Source organism: Salmo salar, chromosome 09 (genome assembly GCF_965601325.2).
Source record: "Salmo salar chromosome 09, fSalSal1, whole genome shotgun sequence".
NCBI lineage: Eukaryota > Metazoa > Chordata > Actinopteri > Salmoniformes > Salmonidae > Salmo > Salmo salar.
In genome coordinates, this window is record NC_138299.1 from 106,525,190 (window position 1) to 106,539,636 (window position 14,447).

A 14,447-nucleotide genomic window follows, 5' to 3' on the forward strand; every position below is an offset into this window, starting at 1 on the left:
CAGACAGACAGACGGTCCGACTGACAGACAGACGGTGACAGACAGACAGACGGTGACAGACAGACAGACGGTCCGACAGACAGACAGACGGTCCGACGGTCAGACGGTCCGACGGTCAGACGGTCAGAGGGCGAGGGACGGGGCAGAGGGACAGACGGTCCGACGGACAGACGCGACGGTCCGCGACAGACGGTCAGACGGTCCGACAGACAGACGGTCAGACGGTCCGACAGACAGACGGTCAGACGGTCCGACAGACAGACGGTCAGACGGTCCGACAGACAGACGGTCAGACGGTCCGACAGACAGACGGTCAGACGGTCCGACAGACAGACGGTCAGACGGTCCGACAGACAGACGGTCAGACGGTCCGACAGACAGACGGTCAGACAGACAGATGGTTAGACGGTCAGACAGAGGAGTACAGAGACAGACAGAATACATCTAATTACAACTATGAAAATGTGGTTACTTTCCATTATAAATTCATTATTAGCATATAAACACAGAGCATCCTGTCCAGGGGGTGTAGTGGTACATCAAGCTGTCTCACTACAGAAACAGGATATAGACTAGTGTCCTGTACATCAATTTACATTTTTAAACGTAACCTTTATTTAACTAGGCTAGTCAGCTGTTATTTACATAAACCCGGACGACGCTGGGCCAATTGTGCGCAGCCCTATGGGACTCCCAATCACGGCTGGTTGTGATACAGCCTGGATTTGAACCAGGGTCTGAAGTGATGCCTCTTAGCACTGAGATGCAGTGCCTTAGACCACTGCGCCACTCAGACCAAGCTGCCTCACGTAACAGAAACAGACGATTACTACTAATATTACGTCCTTCCACAAATACACACGTAGACGTCTCAAACAAAACACCAAACACCAATACTTTAAGATGTATTAACTGATCTGTATTGATGAGTATTCCCACCATGTCATTTGACATCACCTTCTTCTTCTGTTTATGGCGTGCCCGCTTGGCAGCCTTAGCGCTGTTGGCTGGTTTGTGCTCTGAGTTGATGAAGTCCAGCAGCTCGTCCACGTCTCGGTGGTCGATGGAGGTGGACACGGACGGGTCAGAGTCACGTCTCTGGGGAAGACACTCCTCCTTACGACGTGTTAGACGGGACCGGAGCTTCTCACGGATCTCTGTGTAGTTACGGCTGGTCGGAGCCGCCGGGGGCTGGAGGGAGGAGAGGACATGATCAGGAGAGATTTTCCTTCAATAGCATGCGTTTCATTTCAATAACTTTCTTCCTTTGCCCTTGTTCACTCACTCCCCTTTAGACATCTGTGAAGGCTGGATAGGTGACAGTAACATGGCAGAAACTAGTTGGAGCGTACACCTATCCAGCCATCTCAGATTCAGTGGAAGGACGGCAGAAGGGAGGGGAGCAACTTTATGGATTGAAACCCGAGCCACAATCTTTTTGTTGTATGTTTATTGGTTAGAGAGAGAGACCAAGATGAAAGGTAGGAGAGAGAGTGATTCCAACCCATGCTGGCAGCAGTACATCGTACATGTGCTCCACAGGCAGCGGTTTAAGACTGTTAGACCCCCCCCACGCCACCGGATTTCACGTTTAACAACCAATGGGTTTACACTCGGCCCCAACATGAACACAATGTTTGCCAAGTGAAAAGTTCTCCATAAATTCAATTACAATCCATTACTAAAGAGACGGACCGCGCTGTGTCCAAAGAACTTGGCAGTAGCAGCAGTCAAAAATGACTTTAGTCACTCACTGTTTATACTGTTCATGCTTTTAATGCTATTTAAATAAATGACTAAGTATGCCATACTATAAAATTAGGGCTGAGAATTGCCAGGGACCTCACGATTCTATATGTATTGCGATTTGAGACTGCGATTTTATTGCGATTCGATGTTCCAAACATATTACTCACCATATGTGAGGCTGTCTACGAGAACCCGTCGGAGGTTGCGCAGACTCATTGTTTGGGGGGAAAAAGCAATAATATTTTTGAGGAAATTGTGATTTTGGTTGTTTTGGATACTTTAAAACCATTTTCATTATTGTAATTAGCTAGCATGCTCAATGTGAAAATGCTAACTCAAACTTCCCTGAGAGAGTGCCGCTGCCGCATTTCGCCCACTCAAGATAACATGCTACAAATCAATGAAGTCAGGCTGGTTTAGACACAGAATAATTAGCTAGCTAGCTAGTAATGTAGTAAGATAAAGTTGTCATTCACAATCAACTTTTTTTATTTTGTCTACAGCTACACCGGAGCCAACGTTCATAAAAAAAGGTTCACACTTTCTTCTGATGTTGATTGATCAGTGTGTAGGCCCATTGATCCCATTGATCCGTGTGTAGGCCCATTGATCCGTGTGTAGGCCCATTGATCCGTGTGTAGGCCCATTGATCAGTGTGTAGGCGGATGGGGCCACAGTGTCTCCTGACCCCTCCAGTATTTATGCTGCAGTAGTTTGTGTCGGGGGGCTAGGGTCAGTCTGTTACATCTGGAGTATTTCTCTTGTCTTATCCGGTGTCCTGTGTGAATTTAAATATGCTCTTTCTAATTCTCTCCCTCTCTCCCTCCCTCCCTCCCTCCCTCATCACGGATGGAGATGTAACCGATGTGAAATGGCTAGCTAGTTAGCGGTGGTGCGCGCTAATAGCGTTTCAATCGGTTGACGTCACTCGCTCTGAGACCACGGCTTTTGTGGTGCGATGGGTAACGATGCTTCGTGGGGTGTCAGTAGTTGATGTGTGCAGAGGGTCAACCTGGTTCAAGCCCAGGTTGGGGCGAGGAGAGGGACGGAAGCTCAACTGTTACAGAGAGATGAGAGCTTCTTCAACGAGGAGCCAGAAAGGTATGTTAAGCTAATTAGCTAGCTAGTTAAATACAACACAAATGGCAAGTACCTGTTCGAATTCATCTGTGGGGCTGCTTCTATTGGTCGAAACTCTGCATCGCAGAACACAAGGCTGCTATTAGAAATCAAAACACAGACCATCGAAGCCAAACACGGCTCACCTTCCTCCCTGCGCTTCGTAAACCATAGAACATGTCCACGTTTCACCAAGAGGAGGTGACATTGTACGTAAACTAAAAGAAAGAGAGGCATTACTGGAACTTAAGGGGCTAAACAATGATTTTTTCACTGTCCTTGTTTCTATACTGTTGCCAATTTTTTGCCTCTCTGTGTCTCTGGATTCACAGACACCCAAATATCACCTATGTATATTTTGATAGAGGCCACTGTGTTCTTGGGGACCTTCAATGCTGCAGAAATTTTTTGGTACCCTTCCCCAGATCTTTGCCTCGACACAATCCTGTCTCGGAGTTCTATGGACAATTCCTTCGACCTCATGGCTTGGTTTTTGCTCTGACATGCACTGTCAACTGTGGGACCTTAAATAGATAGATGTGTGCCTTTCCAAATCATCTCCAATCAATTGAATTTACCACATGTGGACGCCAATCAAGTTGTAGAAACATCTCAAGGATGATCAATGGGAAACAGGATGCACCTGAGCTCAATTTCGAGTCTCATAGCAAAGGGGCTGAATTATTTTTTTAACCTTTATTCAACTAGGCAAGTCAGTTAAGAGCAAATTCTTATTTACAGTGACGGCCTAGGAACAGTGGGTTAACAGCAACTAATTCCTAACTCAAATTAGTCCTTTTTGAAGTTTTGTTTTTGGTAAGCCCGTCCCACAGTGCATTAGCTAGACTTGATCAACGATCAGGCCTTCACTACCTGCCTCTACTTTTTCTTTTAGTACTGTTCAAGGTAGGCTATAGCCACTGTTGTTGTAATGACAGTCCTATTGAAGACACGCTGCTATAGCTAACCGTGGCCTAAATGTTACAGTGTCTATTTCACCAGCCATGGTATTCATCATCCATGTAACACACAAAACAAATCAGCTAGCAAACAAGTGAATGTTGATTCATTGAGAGGGAGAGAAGGTTGGTTTGAAGAGTGACAGAACCCCTGTGTGTGTGTGTGTGTGTGTGTTTTAAAATATTTGGGTCTCCATGATAATTTACTTTTTGTGTGGACCCAAATAAATAAATAAAAGTGATAATGCAGTAAAATCTGTTTTTCTCCCTGAAGGTTAGATGGTGAAGGGAATGGGCGGTTCTCACGGATCTGGTGCCCAGCTCTGGATCCAAAGGTGGTCGTCACCACGGAGCTAAGGTAAGAATAATGACCTAGTAGTGTGTGTGTGTTAAGAGATCCATTTGCGTTTGTTTGACAGAGAGAGTCAAATTCATTCCTATCTACATTAACTAAATCCTCCCGTCCCGCTACCAGCCGGGCCTTCAACACCACCAGGTCGCTGTCAATACTGCTACTATTTTAGATGTTTCGTATTGTAGTGTAGTGGGTCCTTTCTTTCTCATCGCCATCCAGTTTTCTATATTGCCAAATCAAAACAGGTTTTTCATGTTTTTAATTTTAAGGATTTGTTGTTGACCGTTCATAATCTCACTAAAATGTATTATTTAGGCTCCAGATATTTATCTGTTATTTTACAATATAATCATTAGTTATTAGTAATGATTATTTAATGCATCAATTCCAGCAGTTACTGTTTTAAAAAAGAATACATCTAGTGACAATCTCTTCAGAAACAAATCAAGCTGTTTTCTCTCAGGCCTCATTGGAATGAGAAAACAATGTAACACATCTTTGCTGTTTTTATCCATTTTAACTTTTTTGGCTTTAGTTAACTTTAAAAGCTCAAACTCAGGATCTAATAAATAAATCTCAAGTGATTAAAAAAAATAATTAAAAAAATCTGGATTTGAGACAGTTTGTAGATTTCAGAACATACACACACACACACCACACACACACACACGCATACACATATATACATACATACATACATATATATACATATATACATATACATATATATAAATTGAAACGTCAATTTCACGATGTGAAGGGTTTCCCTAGGGCCGTCACGTGTGTCTGCTGCAGAAGAACAAGAGAGCCATGATTAAAGTGAGTTTTCATCAGTCCTGGAAATAAAAGTGCTGAAAACAAATTGGCTCACTATTTAAAAAGAAGATGGAGGACGAGCTATGAAGGGAAAATACTGGAGTTTTGGTGCAGGTACAGCCAACTAGCGCCAAAATAATACTGCAATATTGTCAAAAAAATTGTAATACAGTGCATTTGGAAAGTTCTCAGACGTCTTGACTTTTTCCACATTTTGTTACGTTACAGGCTTATTCTAAAATGTATTAAATAGTTTTTCCCCTCCTCAATCTACACACAATACCCAATAATGACAAAGCAAAAAGTTGCATATTTCTTTTTTTTTAAAGAAATGTTAAATGTTTTATTACACATGGCTTGGTTGTGTGCTTAGTGTCATCCTGTTGGAAGGTGAACCTTCTCCCCAGTCTGAGATCCTGAGCGCTCTGGAGCAGGTTTTCATCAAGGACCTCTCTATACTTTGCTCTGTTCATCTTTCTCTCGATCCTGACTAGTCTCCCAGTCCCTGCCGCTGAAAAATATCCCCACAGCATGATGCTGCCACCATCATCCTTCACCGCAGGGATGGAGCCAGGTTTCCTCCAGATATGACGCTTTGCATTCAGGCCAAAAAGTTCAATCAGACCAGAGAATCTTGTTTTTCATGGTCTGAGAGTCCTTTAAGTGAATTTTGTCAAACTCCAAGCGGGCTGTCATGTGGCTTTTACTGAGGAGTGACTTCCGTCTTGCCACTCTACCATAACGGCCTGATTGCAGAACTCCACCAGAGATGGTTGTCCTTCTGGAAGGTTCTCCCATCGCCACAGAGGAACTATAGAGCTCTGTCAGAGTGACCATCGGGTTCTTGGTCACCTCCCTGACCAAGGCCCTTCTCCCCGATTGCTCAGTTTGGCCGGGCAGCCAGCTCTAGGAAGAGTCTTGGTGGTTCCAAACTTCTTCCATTTTAGAATGATGTTGGCCACTGTGTTCTTGGGGACCTTCAACGCTGCAGAAATGCTTTGGTACACCTCCCCAGATATGAGCCTCGACACAGTCCTGTCTCGGTGTTCTACGGACAATTCCTTCGACCTCATGGCTTGGTTTTTGCTCTGACAACTGTGGGACCTTATATAGACAGGTGTGTGCCTTTCCAAATAATGTCAAATCAATTTAATTTACCACAGGTGGACTCCAAGCAAGTTGTAGAAAAATCTCAAGGATGATCTACGGAAACAGGATGCACCTGAGTTCAATTTCAAGTCTCATAGAAAAGGGTCTGAATACTTATGTAAATAAGGTATCTGTTTTTTATAAACTCAGCAAAAAAAGAAACGGCCCTTTTTCAGGACCCTGTCTTTCAAAGATAATTCCTAAAAATCCAAATAACTTCACAGATCTTCATTGTAAAGGGTTTATACACATTTCCCATGCTTGTTCAATGAACCATAAACAATTAATGAACTTGCACCTGTGGAACGGTCGTTAAGACACTAACAGCTTACAGACGGTAGGCAATTAAGGTCACAGTTATGAAAACTTAGGACACTAAAGAGGCCTTTCTACTGACTCCAAAAAAAATGAAAAAATAAAGATGCCCAGTGTCTCTTCTCATCTGCGTGAACGTGCCTAGGCATGCTGCAAGGAGGCATGAGGACTGCATATGTGGCCAGGGCAATAAATTGCAATGTCCATACTGTGAGACGCCTAAGACAGCGTTACAAGGAGACAGGACGGACAGCTGATCGTCCTCACAGTGGCAGACCACGTGTAACAACACCTGCATAGGATCGGTACATCTGAACATCACACCTGCGGGACAGGTACAGAATAGCAACAACAACTGCCCTAGTTACACCTGGAACGCACAATCCCTCCATCAGTGCTCAGACTGTCCGCAATAAGCTGAGAGAGGCTGGACTGAAGGCTTGTAGGCCTGTTGTAGGGCAGGGCCTCACCGGACATCACCGGCAACAAAGTCGCCTATGGGCACAAACCCACCGTCGCTGGACCAGACAGGACTGGCAAAAAAGTGCTCTTCACTTACGAGTCGCGGTTTTGTCTCACCAGGGGTGATGGTCGGATTCGTGTTTATCGTCGAAGGAATGAGCGTTACACCGAGGCCTGTACTCTGGAGCGGGATCGATTCGGAGGTGGAGGGTCCGTCATGGTCTGGGGCGGTGTGTCACAGCATCATCGGACTGAGCTTGTTGTCATTGCAGGCAATCTCAACGCTGTACGTTACAGGGAAGACATCCTCCTCCCTCATGTGGTACCCTTCCTGCAGGCTCAGCATGACATGACCCTCCAGCATGACAATGCCACCAGCCATATTGCTCGTTCTGTGCGTGATTTCCTGCAAGACAGGAATGTCAGTGTTCTGCCATGGCCAGTGAAGAGCCCGGATTTCAATCCCATTGAGCACGTCTGGGACCTGTTGGATCGGAGGGTGAGGGCTAGGGCCATTCCCCCCAGAAATGTCCGGGAACTTGCAGGTGCCTTGGTGGAAGAGTAGGGTAACATCCCACAGCAAGAACTGGCAAATCTGGTGCAGTCCATGAGGAGGAGATGCACTGTAGTACTTAATGCACCTGGTGGCCACACCAGATACTGACTGTTACTTTTGATTTTGACCCCCCCTTTGTTCAGGGACACATTATTCAATTTCTGTTAGTCACATGTCTGTGGAACTTGTTCAGTTTATGTCTCAGTTGTGGAATCTTGTCATGTTCATACAAATATGTACACATGTTAAGTTTCCTGAAAATAAACGCAGTTGACAGTGAGAGGATGTTTCTTTTTTGGCTGAGGTTATTTTATAAATTTGCTAAACTTTCTAAAAACCGGTTTTCGCTTTGTCATTATGGGGGTATTATGTGTAGATTGATGGAGGGAAAAACATGTATTTAATACATTTTAGAATAAGGCTGTAACGTCACAAAATGTGGAAAAAAGGGAAGGGGTCTGAATACTTTCCTAATGCACTGTATAGTCAAATCCTATTCGATATGTAGCTGGATGTATTTTTCCCCCCTTCACTACTATACATACCGCGTTGTGTCCGAAGAACTCACAGTAGCAGCAGTCACAGTACTTCCCATCCTTCTGGTTGTTTGAGGAGGAAGCACAGGAGCTCCTCTCAGAACTCGAGTCCTCGTCCTCTCCCTCCTCCAGCTCCGAAGGGGGGTGACACAACCCCCCCAACCCGTTAGACAGCTTATGTCCTTTACACGCCTGGTCCCTGGAGCATGGACACAGGATACAGACAACAGATAGTGCAGTCAGATGTAGAGACAGACAGAAACCATGCTTAGTGAGGTAACTTTTAGAAGAATTCAGCAGTGATGACAGGTAGAACCACGACCATGTCTTATCACTAGATTCTAGAGCAGCGATGACAGGTAGAACCATGACCATGTCTTATCACTAGATTCTAGAGCAGGTAGAACCACGTCCATGTCTTATCACTAGATTCTAGAGCAGCGATGACAGGTAGAACCACGACCATGTCTTATCACCAGATTCTAGAGCAGCGATGACAGGTAGAACCACGACCATGTCTTATCACCAGATTCTAGAGCAGCGATGACAGGTCTTATCCCCAGACCATGTCTTATCACTAGATTCTAGAGCAGCGATGACAGGTCTTATCCCCAGACCATGTCTTATCACTAGATTCTAGAGCAGCGATGACAGGTAGAACCACGACCATGTCTTATCACCAGATTCTAGAGCAGCGATGACAGGTAGAACCACGACCATGTCTTATCACCAGATTCTAGAGCAGCGATGACAGGTAGAACCACGACCATGTCTTATCACCAGATTCTAGAGCAGCGATGACAGGTAGAACCACGACCATGTCTTATCACCAGATTCTAGAGCAGCGATGACAGGTAGAACCACGACCATGTCTTATCACCAGATTCTAGAGCAGCGATGACAGGTAGAACCACGACCATGTCTTATCACCAGATTCTAGAGCAGCGATGACAGGTAGAACCACGACCACGTCTTATCACTAGATTCTAGAGCAGCGATGACAGGTAGAACCACGACCACGTCTTATCACTAGATTCTAGAGCAGCGATGACAGGTAGAACCACGACCACGTCTTATCACTAGATTCTAGAGCAGCGATGACAGGTAGAACCACGACCACGTCTTATCACTAGATTCTAGAGCAGCAGCAGTGACAGGTAGAACCACGACCACGTCTTATCACTAGATTCTAGAGCAGGTAGAACCATGACCATGTTTTATCACCAGATTCTAGAGCAGTGATGACAGGTAGAACCACGACCATGTCTTATCACTAGATTCTAGAGCAGGTAGAACCACGACCATGTCTTATCACTAGATTCTAGAGCAGGGATGACAGGTAGAACCACGACCAGGTCTTACCACTAGATTCTAGAGCAGGTAGAACCACGACCATGTCTTATCACTAGATTCTAGAGCAGTGATGACAGGTAGAACCACTAGATTCTAGGGGAAGCCATCTGAAACAATGTCTGTGTTCCAGTATCTCATGCAAATCATTTAGTGTCCTCGCATGTATGTAGCGTGAAATGTACAACTGAATTTAATAAAATTTCACTGCATTAGGGGAATACTCCCCTAATCTTAGAGTTTGACATTTTGTCAGTGGTTATCAATTGAACTAGGTAAAAAGTGTGGACATTATTAGCAATCGAATACAAACCTTCAATCAAGAATTTACCTACTAGATTCTATAATAAACCTATATTGTTTTTCTCCCATGAAACCATCAGTATTCACATTACCTATGCTAGCCAAGCTGTCTATTACTGCACAGTGCATGAAAACAACCAACTACCAATGTAACACCACTACTGTAGAAACATCACACTGTGTATGGAACAGCACTACTGTAGAAACATCACACTGTGTATGGAACACCACTACTGTAGAAACATCACACCACTGTAGAAACATCACCACTGTAGAAACATCTTATGTATGGAACATCACTACTGTAGAAACGTCACTACTGTAGAAACATCACACTATGTATGGAACATCACTACTGTAGAAACATCACACTACTGTAGAAAGATCACACTACTGTAGAAACACCACTACTGTAGAAACACCACTACTGTAGAAACACCACTACTGTAGAAACACCACTACTGTAGAAACACCACTACTGTAGAAACACCACTACTGTAGAAACACCACACCGTGTATGGAACATCACTACTGTAGGAACACCACTAGTGTAGAAACATCACACTATGTATGAAACATCACTACTGTAGAAACATCACTACTGTAGAAACATCACACTATGTATGGAACATCACTACTGTAGAAACATCACACTGTATGAAACATCACTACTGTAGAAACATCACACTGTGTATGGAACATCACTACTGTAGAAACACCACTACTGTAGAAACACCACACCGTGTATGAAACACCACTACTGTAGAAACACCACTACTGTAGAAACATCACACTATGTATGGAACATCACACTATGTATGGAACATCACTACTGTAGTTGGAAGTGAAAACCAAAACCTGTCTCATCACTAGATAGATACTATCACTACATTTGATGAACCTACAGTGGCAAGAAAAAGTACGTGAACCTTTTGGAATTACCTGGACTTCTACATAAATTGGTCATAAAATTAGATCTTCATCTAATTCACAACAATAGACAAACACAGTCTGCTTAAATTAATAACACACAAACAATTATACCTTTTCATGTCTTTATTGAACACACAGTGTAAACACTCACAGGGCAGGGTGGAAAAAGTATGTGAACCCTTGGATTTTATAACTGGTTGACCCTCCTTTGGCAGTAATAACCTCAACCAAACATTTTCTCTAGTTGCGGATCAGACCTGCACAACGGTCAGGAGGAATTTTGGACCATTCTGCTTTACAAAACTGTTTCAGTTCAGCAATATTCTTGGGAGGTCTGGTGTGAACTGCTCTCTTGAGGTCAGGCCACAGCATCTCAATCGGGTTGAGGTCAGGACTCTGACTGGGCCACTCCAGAAGGTGTATTGTCTTCTGTTGAAGCCATTCTGTTGTTGATTTACTTCTGTGTTTTGGGTCGTTGTCCTGTTGCGTCACCCAACTTCTGTTGAGCTTCAATTGTCGGACAGATAGCCTTACATTCTCCTGCAAAATGTCTTGATAAACTTGGGAATTCATTTTCCTGTCGATGATAGCAAGCTGTCCAGGTCCTGAGGCAGCAAAGCAGATCCAAACCATGAAGCTCCCTCCACCATACTTTACAGTTGGGATGAGGTTTTGATGTTGGTGTGCTGGGCCTTTTTTTTCTCCACATAATGTTGTGTGTTCCTTCCAAACAACTCAACTGTAGTCTGTCCACATAATATTTTTCCAGTAGCGAAAAATAAATGGAGCATCCAGGTGCACTTTTACAGATTTCAGAAGTGCAGCAATGTTTTTTTGGACAGCACTGGCTCCTTCTGTGATGTCCTCCTATGAACACCATTCTTGTTTAGTGTTTTACGTATCGTAGACTCGTCAACAGAGATGTTAGCATGTTCCAGAGATTTCTGTAAGTCTTTAGCTGACACTCTAGGATTCTTCTTAACCTCATTGAGCATTCTGCGCTGTGCTCTTGCAGTCATCTTTGCAGGACGGCCACTCCTAGGGAGAGTGGCAACAGTGCTGAACTTTCTCCATTTATAGACAATTTGTCTTACCGTGGACTGATGAACATCAAGGCTTTTAGAGATACTTTTGTAACCCTTTCCAGCTTTATGCAAGTAAACAATTCTTAATCTTAGGTCTTCTGAGATCTCTTTAGTTCGACGCATGGTTCACATCAGGCAATGCTTCTTGTGAATAGGAAACTCAAATTTTGCGAGTGTGTGTTAAAGGGCAAGGCAGCTCTAACCAACGTCTCCAATCTCGTCTCATTGACTGGACTCCAGGTTAGCTGACTCATGACTCCAATTAGCTTTTGGAGAAGTCATTAGCCTAGGGGTTCACATACTTTTCCCAACCTACACTGTGAATGTTTAAATGATGTATTCAATATAGATTAGAAAAATACAATAATTTCTGTGTTGTTAGTTTAACCTGTTATGGCTAGGGGGCAGTATTTTCACAGCCAGATAAAAAAACGTACCCGATTTAATCTGATTATTACTCCTGCCCAGAAACTAGAATATGCATATAATTATTAGCTTTGGATAGAAAACACTCCAAAGTTTCTAAAACTGTTTGAATGGTGTCTGTGAGTATAACAGAACTCATTTGGCAGGCCAAAACCTGAGAAGATTCCATGCAGGAAGTGGCCTGTCTGACAATTTCTTGCCCATCTCTATCCATTACAGAGGATCTCTGCTGTTACGTGACACTTCCTACGGCTCCCATGGGCTCTCAGAAGGCGGCAAAAAGCTGAATCGTGGCTTTGCAGGCTCTGGTTGAAAAAAAGTAGCGCGTTTGGGTAGTGGCTGGTTAGAGTACTGTGAGACTCAGGCGCGTGCCCGCTATGTTTTCTTTCGTCTGTTTACCTAAACGCAGATTCCCGGTCGGAATATTATTGCTTTTTTACGAGAAAAATGGCATAAAAATTGATTTTAAACAGCGGTTGACATGCTTCGAAGTACGGTAATGGAATATTTAGAAATCTTTTGTCACGAATTGCGCCATGCTCGTGACCCTTATTTACACTTCGGATAGTGTCTTGAACGCACGAACAAAACGCCGCTATTTGGATATAACGATGGATTATTTTGGACCAAACCAACATTTGTTATTGAAGTAGCAGTCCTGGGAGTGCATTCTGACGAAGACAACAAAGGTAATCAAACTTTTGTAATAGTAAATCGGAGTTTGGTCAGGGCTAAACTTGGTCGGTGTCTAAATGGCTAGCCGTGATGGCTGGGCTATCTACTGAGAATATTGCAAAATGTGCTTTCACCGAAAAGCTATTTTAAAATCGGACATATCGAGTGCATAGAGGAGTTCTGTATCTATAATTCTTAAAATAATTGTTATGTTTTTTGTGAACGTTTATCGTGAGTAATTTAGTAAATTCACCGGATGTCTGCGGGGGGTATGCTAGTTCTGAACGTCACATGCTAATGTAAAAAGCTGGTTTTTGATATAAATATGAACTTGATTGAACAAAACATGCATGCATTGTATAACATAATGTCCTAGGGTTGTCATCTGATGAAGATCATCAAAGGTTAGTGCTACATTTAGCTGTGGTTTTGTTTTTTGTGACATTATATGCTAGCTTGAAAAATGGGTGTCTGATTATTTCTGGCTGGGTACTCTGCTGACATAATCTAATGTTTTGCTTTCGCTGTAAAGCCTTTTTGAAATCGTACAGTGTGGTTAGATTAACGAGAGTCTTGTCTTTAAAATGCTGTAAAATAGTCATATGTTTGAAAAATTGAAGTTTTCGGATTTTAGAGGAGTTTGTATTTCGCGCCACGCCCATCATTGGATATTGGAGCAGGTGTTCCGCTAGCGGAACGTCTAGATGTAAGAGGTTTTAAGCAGACTGTGTTTGTCTGTTGTTGTGACTTAGATGAAGATCAGATCACATTTTATGACCAATTTATGCAGAAATCCAGGTAATTGCAAAGGGTTCATATACTTTTTCTTGCCGCTGTACATAGTTTCACAGGAATTAGATGGAGAAGAACACATCTATCTACCAAACTACCAACCTGCAGGCACCAGCGGTCAGGTGTTGCCCAGCTGTCAGGTGTCCCACGTTGGAAGAGGGCAGTGCCCCCCCACTGTGGCCGTTGCAGGGGTGGTTACAGCCCATCACGGAGGAGCCCAGTTTGCTGTGCTGACCGTTCACAGGAGGAATGTGTGAGTTCTTACATGCCAAGGGCTTATGGAGGGCCGCTGTTGGGCAGTCAGGGCCACCCAGGGCCCCCAGCTTGGCCCCTGCCGTGGGGACGTGGACCTTTGGTACCAGCGGGGAGAAGGGAGCGTGAGCAGCTAGACCGGGAGAGGAGGAGGATGTGACATGGCCGTGTTGCTGCCCTCCGGAGCTCTGCTTGAGGGTCAGGAGAGAGGAATGCTGAGAGGAGGAGAGGCCAGTGGGGCTGTTGGGGGGGACAGACAGGTCTGAGTGTTGGTGGTGGTCGCTGGGGTGGAATGCTTCACCTGGAGGAGAGACAAAAGTGTTGAGTGGAATACTGGACAAACATAGTTGTGATTCCCAGTGGTTACAGATGTCTACTTCTCTCTAGAGGTGTAATCTATGGGCCATATCTCTGCTTCTCTCTAGAGGTGTAATCATATCTCTGCTTCTCTCTAGGAGGTGTAATCTAAGGGCCATATCTCTGCTTCTCTCTAGGAGGTGTAATCTATGGGCCATATCTCTGCTTCTCTCTAGGAGGTGTAGTCTATGGGCCATATCTCTGCTTCTCTCTAGAGGTGTAATCTATGGGCCATATCTCTGCTTCTCTCTAGAGGTG

General features: G+C 44.0%; 1 protein-coding gene across 2 annotated transcripts in view; it reads right to left on the bottom strand.

Moving 5' to 3' along the window:
- The window catches only part of LOC106612335 (protein FAM193B), a 46,971-nt gene that overhangs the window by 22,237 nt on the left and 10,287 nt on the right, over positions 1–14,447 (bottom strand). Inside the window, exons 5-7 of one of the 2 annotated variants that reach the window (XM_045724264.2) lie at positions 13,683–14,133; positions 8,026–8,215; positions 958–1,191 (exon numbers count right to left, since the gene is read on the bottom strand). In XM_045724264.2, coding sequence (XP_045580220.1) covers positions 958–1,191; positions 8,026–8,215; positions 13,683–14,133 — 875 coding nt within the window. Of the gene's footprint in view, positions 1–939; positions 1,192–8,025; positions 8,216–13,682; positions 14,134–14,447 lie in introns of both variants that reach the window. The other variant, XM_045724263.2, reaches the window with a different exon arrangement.